This window comes from Theobroma cacao, chromosome 7 (assembly GCF_053813885.1).
Source record: "Theobroma cacao isolate CCN51 chromosome 7, ASM5381388v1, whole genome shotgun sequence".
Classification (NCBI taxonomy): domain Eukaryota; kingdom Viridiplantae; phylum Streptophyta; class Magnoliopsida; order Malvales; family Malvaceae; genus Theobroma; species Theobroma cacao.
This window is the reverse complement of record NC_142645.1, coordinates 34,182,420-34,194,697: the sequence shown is the minus strand read 5'-3', so window position 1 is coordinate 34,194,697 and position 12,278 is coordinate 34,182,420. Positions and strand designations below refer to the sequence as shown.

General features: G+C 31.4%; 1 protein-coding gene across 2 annotated transcripts; it reads right to left on the bottom strand.

The window, feature by feature from the left end:
* Nucleotides 1–835: 835 nt before the first annotated feature.
* On the bottom strand, nucleotides 836–5,548 carry LOC18594857 (phosphoglycerate kinase, cytosolic). 2 transcript variants are annotated; one of them, XM_007022517.3, is made up of 7 exons: nucleotides 5,422–5,548; nucleotides 5,097–5,333; nucleotides 2,890–2,967; nucleotides 2,540–2,800; nucleotides 1,870–2,187; nucleotides 1,459–1,617; nucleotides 836–1,286 (listed from the first exon to the last, which is right to left on the bottom strand). In XM_007022517.3, the coding sequence occupies exons 2-7, from the start codon at nucleotides 5,289–5,291 to the stop codon at nucleotides 1,092–1,094; spliced, it is 1,206 nt and encodes a 401-aa protein (XP_007022579.2). In that variant the 5' UTR covers nucleotides 5,292–5,333; nucleotides 5,422–5,548; the 3' UTR covers nucleotides 836–1,091. The 2 variants fall into 2 exon arrangements, with proteins under 2 accessions (XP_007022579.2, XP_007022580.2); XM_007022518.3 differs by having other exon boundaries at nucleotides 5,097–5,304; nucleotides 5,422–5,545.
* Nucleotides 5,549–12,278: the final 6,730 nt, after the last annotated feature.

The following is a 12,278-nucleotide window of genomic DNA, read 5'->3' as shown; positions in this document are numbered from 1 at the left end:
GACCATGCTTTCCAGGTTTGTGCAACAACCTTCTCAATTGCACTACACAAATGCCAAAAGGGTGTTAAGCCACCTAAGAGGTACCATTGATTATGGTATTCACTACAGACACAAAGACACTGTCAAGCTCATTGGATATTCAGACAATGATTGGGCAAGCTCTACATCAAGGTATGTATTCTCATAGGGAAATGGTGTCTTTAGCAATTACTCAAAAAAACAAGATGCTGTGGCTGAAACATCAGTTCAAACTAAAGTACATACCAATTGCTAATCAAGCCATTTGGTTGAGAAGAGTGCTATTTGATCTCAACCATCCACAACTCAACCCTACAATGAACTATGTTGATATTAATTGTGTCATTGCAATCACTAAGAACCAAACAGCACATTAATGTCAAATTTCAAGACATAAAGAGACACTGAGAAGTCTGCTGAAATACATGTAGAGTATTGCAGTTCTAAGCACCAATTACCAGACATTAACTAAAGGTCTCATCAAGCAAAGATTTGAAGAATTAAGAACAAAGCTAAGGGTTTTGTAACGTAGACCATAGAAGAACCCTCATACACGTGTTGGTCCTTTTGTCGTTTTGTTATTGCTTCTTGTAACATTTTCTGTCACTGCATACAACCTATGCATGCAAAGAATGGATGTCTAGCTTCTGTATAACCTAGTTTTAAGGACTTATGCCAACTATAAACCTTATCGTAGACCTACAAAATGCATTATTTGCAGCACTCAAGAGCCAAGCTATCTTCGGAGAGTAAAATCAATTCATCAACAGATTTAAAAAATAAAAATAAAAGAAAAGCAACAGCAGTCGCAATGAGCTATCCAGGAATGTATAAAACATGCATTAATGCAATTGGATCATTAACAATGGTCCCAAAACAGATCCATTCCAAATGCACCTATGATTGATGCCCAGGAGAAACCATCTTATTTTTTGAAGTCACCTTATAGGCCTCTACAAGATCAGCTCTACTAATACTAGTACTACTACCTGATTCACTCTTGGCTGAAAAACCAGCCACATCACAGCAGTAAAAAAAAAATGCACAAAAGGCAAAGCTGTGCAAAATTAAGCTCAAGCATCATCAAGAGCAAGCACTCCAGGGAGTGGTTTTCCCTCAAGAAGCTCTAAGCTAGCACCACCACCGGTAGAGATGTGGCTCATCTTGTCTGCAAGCCCAACCTTTTCCACAGCTGCAACAGAGTCACCTCCTCCAATGATTGTTGTCACTCCCTTGCCACTGAGCTCAGCAAGCTTCTTGGCAATTGCCTGCATAGAAAAAAAGAAATTTTACTTCCAAGTTTAAACATGCAAAAGAAAATGCTTTCAAATCCTGTACTCTGAGCCACTGCCTAATCTATATAATGCCAGTAAAATCTTGGAATTATGACCCGACTCCACCTCATGACCACCTTATTTCTAAAAGTAAATCACTCTTTACCTCTGTGCCTGCAGCGAACTTCTCAAACTCAAACACACCCATGGGTCCATTCCAAATTATGGTCTTCGTAGTGTCCAAAGCCTCACTGAAGGTTTTGATGGAGTCAGGTCCTATATCCAAGCCCATCCAACCATCTGGGATCTCAGATGCTGATACCACCTGCAAAAAAATTGAAAAATTCAAAGGCCGAAACAAATTCAAATATGAAAAAAAAAACCACTCATACAGAATTCCGCATAGATATTGCACTAATGTACACTCTGCATAACAGTTGCGGAAGGACACAGAGAAGCAAGAGAGAACAGGCCCGTTTGTTGTGTGGGGTAGAGCTGTAAAATTAGGTCTCACTGCAATACAGTCCACCCAAAGAATGTCATAGAACAAACATAAATACAAAGCAGCAGCACAAACCTTGCTGTTAGCATCAGGAGCAAACTTGTCAGCAATAACAACATCAGTGGGAAGCAAGAGAGACACCCCTTTTGCCTTGGCCTTCTCAAGGAGTGATGTTGCTAGTTCAAGTTTGTCTTCTTCCACAAGTGATGATCCAACTGAATATCCTTGGGCCTTGTAGAAAGTAAAGATCATTCCTCCACCCAGTAAGAGAATGTCAACCTTGGCCAAGAGGGATTCGATCACTCCAATCTTTGTTGACACCTTAGAACCACCGACAATTGCAGCAAATGGCTTCTTGGGATTGGCCACAGCTCCAACAAGATAATCAAGTTCCTAAAACAGAGAACAAGTAAACATGTCAAATGTATCCAACATAAAAATTGAAAACTTAGTATTGTATGTTCTCTACATGCTTGAACAAATCAAAAAAATAGCTATCTTATGTTCTCTACACACTTGAACAAAGACTGAGATAGACAAAGCTCCATACGGAATATGCATCATCTAGGCATAGACCAGCAGACCACATAACAAAAACTCAGTATCGCATGCTGTTAAACAGAATCTACATAACACCAATTTCAATAATCAAAATGCATCATAATGAAGAACACAATTCTTAAATAAATATGCTAGACCACACAAGAATGGGACTTGATTTTCACATTAATGTTATTCACAATACCTTCTGCATAAGAAAACCAGCAACAGAAGGTTTTAAAAATTTCGCAACGCCCTCTGTTGATGCATGGGGTCTGTGAGCCGTGCCGAAAGCATCATTCACATAGACATCTGCAAGAGAAGCTAGCTTCTTTGCAAATTCAGGAACATTTTTCTCTTCCTCTTTGTAAAACCTCACATTCTCAAGCAGCAATACACCACCATCTGGAATTTCTGCCACCAGTTTCTCAACTTCTGCACCAATACAGTCATTTGCCATTTTAACCTGTCACGTGATAGAAAGAAAATGTTAAATAGGAAATATATAGCAAATAAAACCCTGAAGAGCGTAAAGTGTTAGTTTTAAGGATAAACCTCGACTCCAAGAAGTTCAGATAGCCTTGGCACAAGAGGCTTCAAGCTGTACTTGGGAGTGACACCCTTTGGGCGTCCCTGATAAAGCCATCCAAAAAATCTTCTTAGAATTTCAACTTGAGAAAAAGTCCACAACAAAAAAATAAAGGAGCAAGAAAGTCTGCACATTGCACAATTACACAACTATTCTAGCACATTTTTTATAATTCACTTATTGCGCATTTTTTTATAATTCATTAGCCCTGAGCAAATTTATTTTGTGTCTTCAGCCAACTAAAAGCACACTAATACAAGTAAAAGATAAGGGTTAAAGGAAAAATAAAACCATAAAAAAATTCTTTTTTACATTACAATCAAAATTGGTTTAGATGTGGGTTAGTGAACAACAGAATGTTTCAAATCTTTTACTAACATCATCATGCATCACTTGCAATCCAACTTGTTTATGAAATAAAACACAGTATTAGAACCAAATACATTAAAAAATGAAGGAAATAAATTTATTTTAAAAAACTAGAATGAATAAATAAATAAATATATATATATATAAAGATATCGTTCCATCAATCTATCTATCTATCTATCTATCTACACACACACACACACACACACCAGTTTTAAACTTGTTAGGATTTACACCCTTTTATATCTTTTGATATGATTTATATTTTAATAATCCCATATTGGATTTCATGCGAAATTTATATAGATCATGCATGTGAAATTTCAAGTCAATTGAACATGTTCAATATAAATTGGAAAAGACATTGTTCTCGATTGACATGATATAAATATCGAATTGACTTTTACATGCATAACGAGTACGATTAGGTTATCAAATCAAAACGGTTGGTTTTCTAAACATATTTATATCAGAAGTTACGGAAGGATCTCAAACTTAATAATTTTTACACCAATTTAAGTGAATCTCTCCTCAACCACACACAGACACACTGGCAGTTATAACTTATTTTTGTTAGAACTAATAGCCATTTTTAGAGTTAGAATTTTGTGTTTCTTTTCTATTTTGTAATTTTTTCTATAATTTTGTTTATTGTGGTCTGTTCTCAAGGTCAGATCATTGCGTTTTTTTTTTTTTTCTGTCAATGTATCATTTGTCCACTCCATAGATTAATTTAAAGTCTGATTCATGAATCATCTTCATACTGATTATTGAGTCTTAAAATAATTTGGCCATCCATCCATCCATACATATTTATAGCTGATGTACAAAAAGACAGAATGATGCTTCAAAACTAAACAGACACATCATCAGTCACTTAAAAACAAAGAAACTGATGTCATCATGTACACATGAACACATCAGGGCAGTTTAAGTGCCAATCCATCCAACATGATACAATAATATAGCAAAAAACCCAACCACTGAAAGACCACTATTACCAATCATGTTGTTTGGATAGATAGATAACTACTCCAAGAAATATTAAAACCAATTGGATTAAAGTAAACCATTCAGTTTAGAAATTGAATAACGCATTGAGACACACGCAAGGAATTCAAATGCAAGACCTCTCAGAGGAACTTAGCCTATCATTTAAGGAACTTAGCCTACCATTTAGAGGAGTTATACCTTATTGACGAACATACATATTAACCATCTCTACCTAACCTTCACAAAGACAACATTAAAGATGCACTCTTACATCCCAAAATGATGCTAAAAAGATAACAATATGATAATGAATAAACAAGGTCAAAGACAGGAAATTACAGTCCAGAGGCAAGAGTCACCTCAAGTTTATCATCAAATCAAAACTAATGATGAACATACCACCAAAAATTATATGCTTCATAGATCTAAGAGGACTCAAAAATACATACTCTAAGCACAAAATTTTTATATTTTTAAATTAAAAATCAGGAGAAAATAGAATTTCTCAGATTGGTCTAAAGGAACAATAAATAAAATTTGAGATGATACTGCATATATCCGATTTACCCAGATCTAGCTTAGTCTAGCTAAACAGATTCAAAAAAGAGAAACAACTTTTTCCTCAGAAACACAAATCCTCATCAAAACTAGTGAATCTGTGCTCAATAAACAACAGATCACAACAACAAAATAAATTCTCCAATAACAAAAAACAAAAACAAAACCCAACTAAATAAAGGCAAACCCAGAACTAAATTTTTCAAAGAATATAAAATAAAATCGGAAGGAAAAGAATTCACAAAAAAAGTACCAAGTGACTAGAAAGGATGACTTTAGAGCCATGACCCATCAAATACTTGATGGTGGGAACAGCAGCTCGGATTCTGGTGTCATCGGTTATGTTAAAGTTATCGTCCAATGGAACGTTCAGATCAACTCTCACAAATACCCTCTTTCCTTTCAAATCTGCTTCCTTCAAAGCTCCAACGCTCTTCTTTGTAGCCATAGTATTATCACCTCTTCAACACCAACCAAACAGAAAAGAATACCACACCCAAAAGAAATGAAGAATTACTGAATACAAAAATCAAATAAATAAATAATGAAATGAGATTGTTCAAAGTGAGAGGGCTTACGATAATGAGAGAGGCGGAGAGATCAATGGAAGACAGTGAAGAGTAAAGAAAGGTCGAGAAGGATTTTAATACAAGCGGAGTGAAACAGCACACGGGAAGATTCGGAAAACGTTTATTCCTTGGGCTTCAACCCGGGTTTGCTTTTCCTGTGGGCTTCTAAAGTGAAAATAGGCTGAGACACCCGAACTGACTGCATCTGGTTTTGCTTTTACTTTAACGTTTTTAGCTTATTATTTTTATTTTTAAATAATTTTATATTAAGTTTAATAATGTTTTAAATAAATTTTAATAAATTTTATTCTTATATTACTTTTAATTAAGTTTGTATTTTTTTCATTTTGAATTAAATAAATACTTATCATTAACCAGTGATTAACTCTCATAAAGTAAAATATTATTTATCATTTTATTTTATACTCACGTAATGTTGATATGATATTGCCTCGATATTAATATGGAGAGTGAAGATATTACACGATCGTATTATCATGTCACATCATCATACAATATGATATATTAACATGCTATATAGTATAAAAAGAATAAAGTGACATTTTGATTAATAACAGTTAGTTAACAATTAATTATAAAAACATATTTACTCATAAAATAAATATAAAAAATTTATTAAATATAATAAAAAATAAAATTTTATTTAAATTTTTTTTAATAATTTAAGAACTTTTTAAGATATTATATCTAAACATAATTGTTAATAATAGTAATTTTGGCTATTACTATATATATATATATATATATATATCATCCAAGTAAGGGTGTGCGTAAAATCTACATATAAATTTTATCATAAAATCTTAAAAGAATTCATTTAGACATCTATTGTAGTAAAATTCTTAAATTTTACAAGTAAACCTTTTTATATCTTTTTACTATGTGTTTACTCGTAATTGTATGTATTGATTTTTTATTTATAAGTAAATGGACATGTTACCTACTATAAATTGACTTGTCACGTTTTTCAACTTATAATATATTAAACTAAGAAAATATGTTTCGAATTGAAGTTATATTATTTTAATTTATTTATAAATAAAAATGAAATATATATATATATATATATGAAAATGGGGTAGTAAGTTTAAAAGAGGCCATAAAATTTACCCATATGTATTTTTAGAATATTATAAAACTGGCAGATTAGTTGTAAAACTATATTTAAAGAGCATAAGAGAGATTACATGTCTCGACCCGAAACTCCCATCGAGCCCGTGACAACCGCCGCGACATCCCGATAGGCACTCATTACCCCGAATGCCGATCGAAACCTCGCAAGGCTTAGCATCAGCTTTCGCATCTCCCCAGTAAGCGACAGTTATTAAATCTCACATTTCAAAAAAATCATAAGTCATTTTCAAATCGAAACAATAAAATATTACTTTCTGGCTCACAATGGCATTTTCGTCATTTTTCTTCGAAAATACCGAAACTCGTCAAAAACATGGTGTAAAAGTTAAATATATTCATACATACTTTAAATCAAATAACTGAAAAATAAAATTACTTTTACAGTGACACGTGGGTCCCTAACTGACTAAGAAGATGTAGGGCTACGAACCCTTACTTTCTAGGATGCAACTCTGAGATTAATTCTCGTCTTAATCAACTATCAACAAATTATCCTGAGCCTGAAAAATGGATAGGAAGAGGGGTGAGATTATGATTACATAATCTCAGTGAGTAAACAATTACCATCAAAAGCATCTAAAACCAAGTAGATGGAGACAATATAAAAATGTTACATCTCAATAATGTTCATAACACAAAATTCGTTTCAATCTATACCAAATAATTTCTTTTCATCAAAATTTCTCGACTTATGAATTTCTTAAACTTGGCCCCTGCCAGAATCATTCTCGCGGGTACCTTCGTCAAGGTATCCCACTAAGACCGCTAAGGCTGTTCAATGACCCATACCCATAAACATGTTTTCACATCTAACACACAGTCGTTCCTTGGCGTTGGTTGAGTCTCACTCTCACGTGGTGGCCCGAACGTGAGGTGCACTCAAATCGTACCTCAGGAGATACTTCACCCAACATCTCCCCCTGGAGGTAAGTATATAATTGAGTTATCGTGCCCCTCTCATAGGCAGTCCACGGAAACCCCCACCACTGCAGTGATCGTGTAATATACCACCAGACCCATAAAATTTCCAGTAGCATAATATGGCGAATAAAATTTAATCCAGTCTACCAAGACCAATCCAAAACTGTTCATATATTTCATGCCAACCCCAAAAATTTAGCCGTCATGCTACCATAGTGTCATAAGCCACAATTTCAATATCATATAAAATCATAAATTCATCACATTCTCCATATACTCAATTTTCCCAAAACAATATTAGTTTTCAAAACCAGTATAAATCTCATTTTTATTAAAAAATATTTTTATTGAAAAACATAATAATTTATAATTTAAACTCACCATTCAATAAAAGCATCAAACAAGTATAATTACTTTAGATATTTAAGACGATAAATTGTCCACTCACAGTTCTAGGAGTCGATATACTCCTATTTTCAATCCGTAAGTACAGTCCTTTACTCGTATCTAATGGCTCACCACCTAGTCATAATCCATGGCATATATTTCAATTAAATTGTGTCTAACGGTCATAAGCTATTTCAGGCTCGATATATATGCATGATATGAAATGAAAAATGCACAGGTAGCCATCTAGACCCGGTATTGACCTAAGTCGATTTTTCATCCAATAAATTGGCCAATGCATCCAATTTCACTCAAACTTGCTCCATTTCTTTTCCAATCCCTCAATTCACCAAGCACAACTAATTAACACACAATTAGGCAAAATTTATCTTCACTTTTCTTCTTGGAACTTTCGGCCAACAATGGTACACTAACTCCGTGATTTTTCCTACTTAATTTTCTCTCCATAATTCATTAATTCCTACACCAAAAACTATTATTTCTTAATCAAATCACCTAGAATAACATCACATTCTTCCTCTTTATTCACTTAGAGAATTCGGCTATTGATAGGCACCAAACCTTTGGTGGTTTTCTTCACTTGTTTTCATACTACACATCATTAATCACCTAAAAACACTAACATACTTAAAAATCAAACCAATCCAAGATCATTCTTTCTCCATACCCATTTTGACCAACCATGAATTCATCATGAAAACATTTAATTTAACCATGAAAATTAAGGGAAAATGCATGGGTAAGGTAAATCACTAGCAAAATCAAAGAAATTTTACCTTTGCTTGATCAAATCCTTGAATTCCAACACTTTCTCTTTGATTTGTCCCACCTAGGGTTTGTTTTTCCTTGGTTTCTCTTCTCTTCTGGTTTGGCTGATCACTATGGGAGAAATAGGCTGATTTTTTGCCTTTTTATAAAGAGATAACAAAATAATAAAAACATGACACATGACATTTCCTTATTGGTTCAAATTTTAAATATTTGACTTTTAATTCTTTAATTCTCCACCATACATTTCTCATGTCTATCCATTTCCATGATGAATAAAATCCCTTGGTCTTGACAAGTGTCGAGGTGAAAATTTACCGAATCATACTCCAATATTCAAATCATACTCCAATAAGTCAAATGGACCAAAAAAAATCTTTTCTAAAAATTTCCATTTTGTCCCCAAGTGGCAAATGACCATTTTGCCCTTGAATAGTGAAAATTTCGGTTTGACTCCAAATTGATCCTCGAACTCCGAATTACCATTTTGAGTCATCCCTGAACTGTGACACTCTTAATTTCACCTTAAATTTCCTATTTGAACTAGTTGAGGCTTAATCGACTTAATGATACCATTAGGGGCAATATCGTCTTTCAACGATTTTCTCAAACTTCCTAAATATGTAACCATTCTATTGAGCATGTAAATGACGTCGTAATTATTTTATAGAACAGGGTTTGACATTACAGCGTTCAAACACAAGTTATGGATTTTTATCTGGACATTATAGCAACTTTTATAATTATTTATAGTAATAATAAATGCATAGTTTCCCACTTGTTTCAATTTTTGTAATCTCAATAATTTATGATGTATATCGTTTTAATCTTTGATATTCTAAAAAGTAATTTATTATTGTTATAACAAAATGATCATTTTGTTAATATTTATGTTAGCGTTAATGAGTCTTAGTCAATGACACGTTTTTGCATCTTAATTGCATATTTCAAAAAAAATTGTTTAATTGTAAAATCAATTAATATTGATTTTTTAATGTTAGACAATTGTTAACAATCGTTGACTTAAAATTGAGTTATTTTTTATAACTGAGAAAGGAGAGATTTGAACCTTACTCTTTAGGTAGGGGAATTATGCACCAACCAATGAGTCAAGTATTCGGGTGCAAAATTAGGTTATTTTAGTTTCTTACTTTTTTGGTAGTTGTATCTTCTTTTTAACTTTTTCGAACATTAAAAGATCAATATAGAGATTTTTTATACCGATATTATGGAAGCACACTATGTAGTCACTAATACTTTAAGTCTCCTACCTTAATTTTTTTAAAAGGTAAATCTCTTACCTTTGTTACAAATTAAGACTTTAAATATCGATGGTATTAGAAAAAATTAAAAGTATTTATAAGTCGAATTGGATTTGCCAAAGCTCTCATTTTTAAAAATTGAGTCTAAATTTGATAGATTTGACCATTTAATTATTATTTTATCCGTTTTCTTGATTGAACCTAAATAAGTTACGTGACCACAGATAAAAAGAGTATGCATGTAAAACTAATTGATCGTATAAAATATTCTCTTTACATTAATATTATAATTTTTAAATATATTTTAAAATTAAATTTTAATAAAATATAACATTTATTTAAAAAATAAATCGGATGGAGTTCGAAAGAGACAAGGGCCTAAAGAACTATGCATAAGGTTGACCTCTCGAGGAGTAACCCTACCTTTCCATAGCTAGAAAGAGTCCATATGATACTTTATTTTCTCTATTAAAACCTAAAATGTTTAGGTCATCATGTCATGTATATATATTTTTTCTTTTAAAAGGAAGTTTTCGTTCTAAGAATCCAATGTCTATATTGGATAATTAATATGCGAAGTTCTAAATTTTATTAAACAATTTATTGGTCCAAAGAGAATATGTGTCATTATTTAATAAGAATGAGAAATTTGTATATTACAATTAAATTTAAACTAATTAAAGATTATATATGCTTATTAAAGTTGGTATAATGGCAATCAAGTAACTAAACATATTAGTAAATAGATATCTTTAAATAAAATTGTAAGGGCATGGATCTCGCTTCCATCTATTATTTTTTAATACATTTTTAATTATCATCATTCAAATATAAAAATTTCATATATTATAATTGTGTGATATATATATATATATATATATATATATATATATATATATATTTACTTGATAGAAGAGGGATGATTCTTATGATAGAACTCATATTTGATGATTGGATATTCTTGTTCCATTAAATAGATTCCATTAAGTCAACACAAATAAGTCAATCAAAACCAACATGCATGAATCCAACCATAGTTTTATATCTTAATAGATTAAATTAATAACAACGAATACTAAGTATTGAGAAAGAAAAACAACGGCCACTAACTATAATTATTCCTTACTTAAAATTTTATTTCAAATATTTTCTAAAATTATAAGTGGGCAAAGCGCAAGTTAATACGATATTGAGAGCCTTAATTAAAATAAATCACTTAACATTCTTTTAAGTGCACTCAAGTACTTGATCCAAGATTAAATACCTAAATAAGTTCTTGAACTATATCAAAAAAGTCAATTAAGTTTCGATCTTTTTATTACGCTCAATTAAATCTTTTAACTTTTATTTTGAGTCAAATAAATCCATCTGACTAGTTGTTGACTAACTTACATTCGTCAATTGTTAAGTTGGCACTTTTAAGTCACATTATCTACTACATAGTAGATTAACGTATCATTTTGATGACATCACTATCACGTGGCATTAAATATGAATGGTTCTTTTCCTTTTTTGCCCAGCCATATAGCATAAAATTATTGGCTTAGTGATTTGAAAAAAAAAAAAGCTAATTGCTCTTCTTCCTTAATTTAATAGAACAATCATTTTGTACCTAAACAAACTAAATTATCTAATTCCGAATTTAAACCCAAAACTTACTAAATCATTTTAGAAACAAAAAAAATCATGTTAGGTAAAAAAAAATAAAAGGTCAAATTAGGTAATTAGTCCTTATGCTCTATCAAAATAATGGATTTAATCTCTATACACTAATTTATAAAATTTGAGTTTTTATACTTTCCAAAAGTGACAATGTCAGTCTAATATGTTAAAAATTTTTTGTTATCTATTAATATGGTGTTTGATTGTGTACATTTGGCATTTTCTTATTAATGTAAAATTGAATATGATGACATGATAATGATGATATGATATTTCAAAAGTAATGAAATAATAATGTCGATATGATGTGAACAAGTACTGTCATGGATTTTATAAGTGAGGACATGAAATTATCCAATGTGAACTAATGGTCTTAAACATGATTAGAAAAGATAAAAAATAAAAAATACGTATAGATTTTTAGAATTTAAAGAAAGAGTGTTGTGAAACAGAGAAAAATATAATTTTTGTGCTCCATAATTTAAAGCAGTGAAAACAATATTGTGAAATATATAAAAAAATGTCACGTTATCATTAATTAATCATCATATTCAACATCACATCAGTGAAAAAATACCATGTCAGCATAAATAATAAAAAAATTTAATACTATTAACAATTGGATTGACATTGTCAATTTTACAAAATACAAGGACTTGATTTTTATAAATTATTGTATAAAAATTAATT

Bases quoted from the DNA above. Each gene is read 5' to 3' on its own strand.
- LOC18594857 (XM_007022517.3), bottom strand. From the start codon at position 5,291: ATGGCTACAAAGAAGAGCGTTGGAGCTTTGAAGGAAGCAGATTTGAAA. The intron at 2,968-5,096 runs GTACTTTTTTTG...TGGCTTTATCAG, and splicing joins TCATCCTTTCTAGTCACTTG to GGACGCCCAAAGGGTGTCAC. The intron at 1,287-1,458 runs GTAAAGAGTGAT...TTTTCTATGCAG, and splicing joins AGTTCGCTGCAGGCACAGAG to GCAATTGCCAAGAAGCTTGC.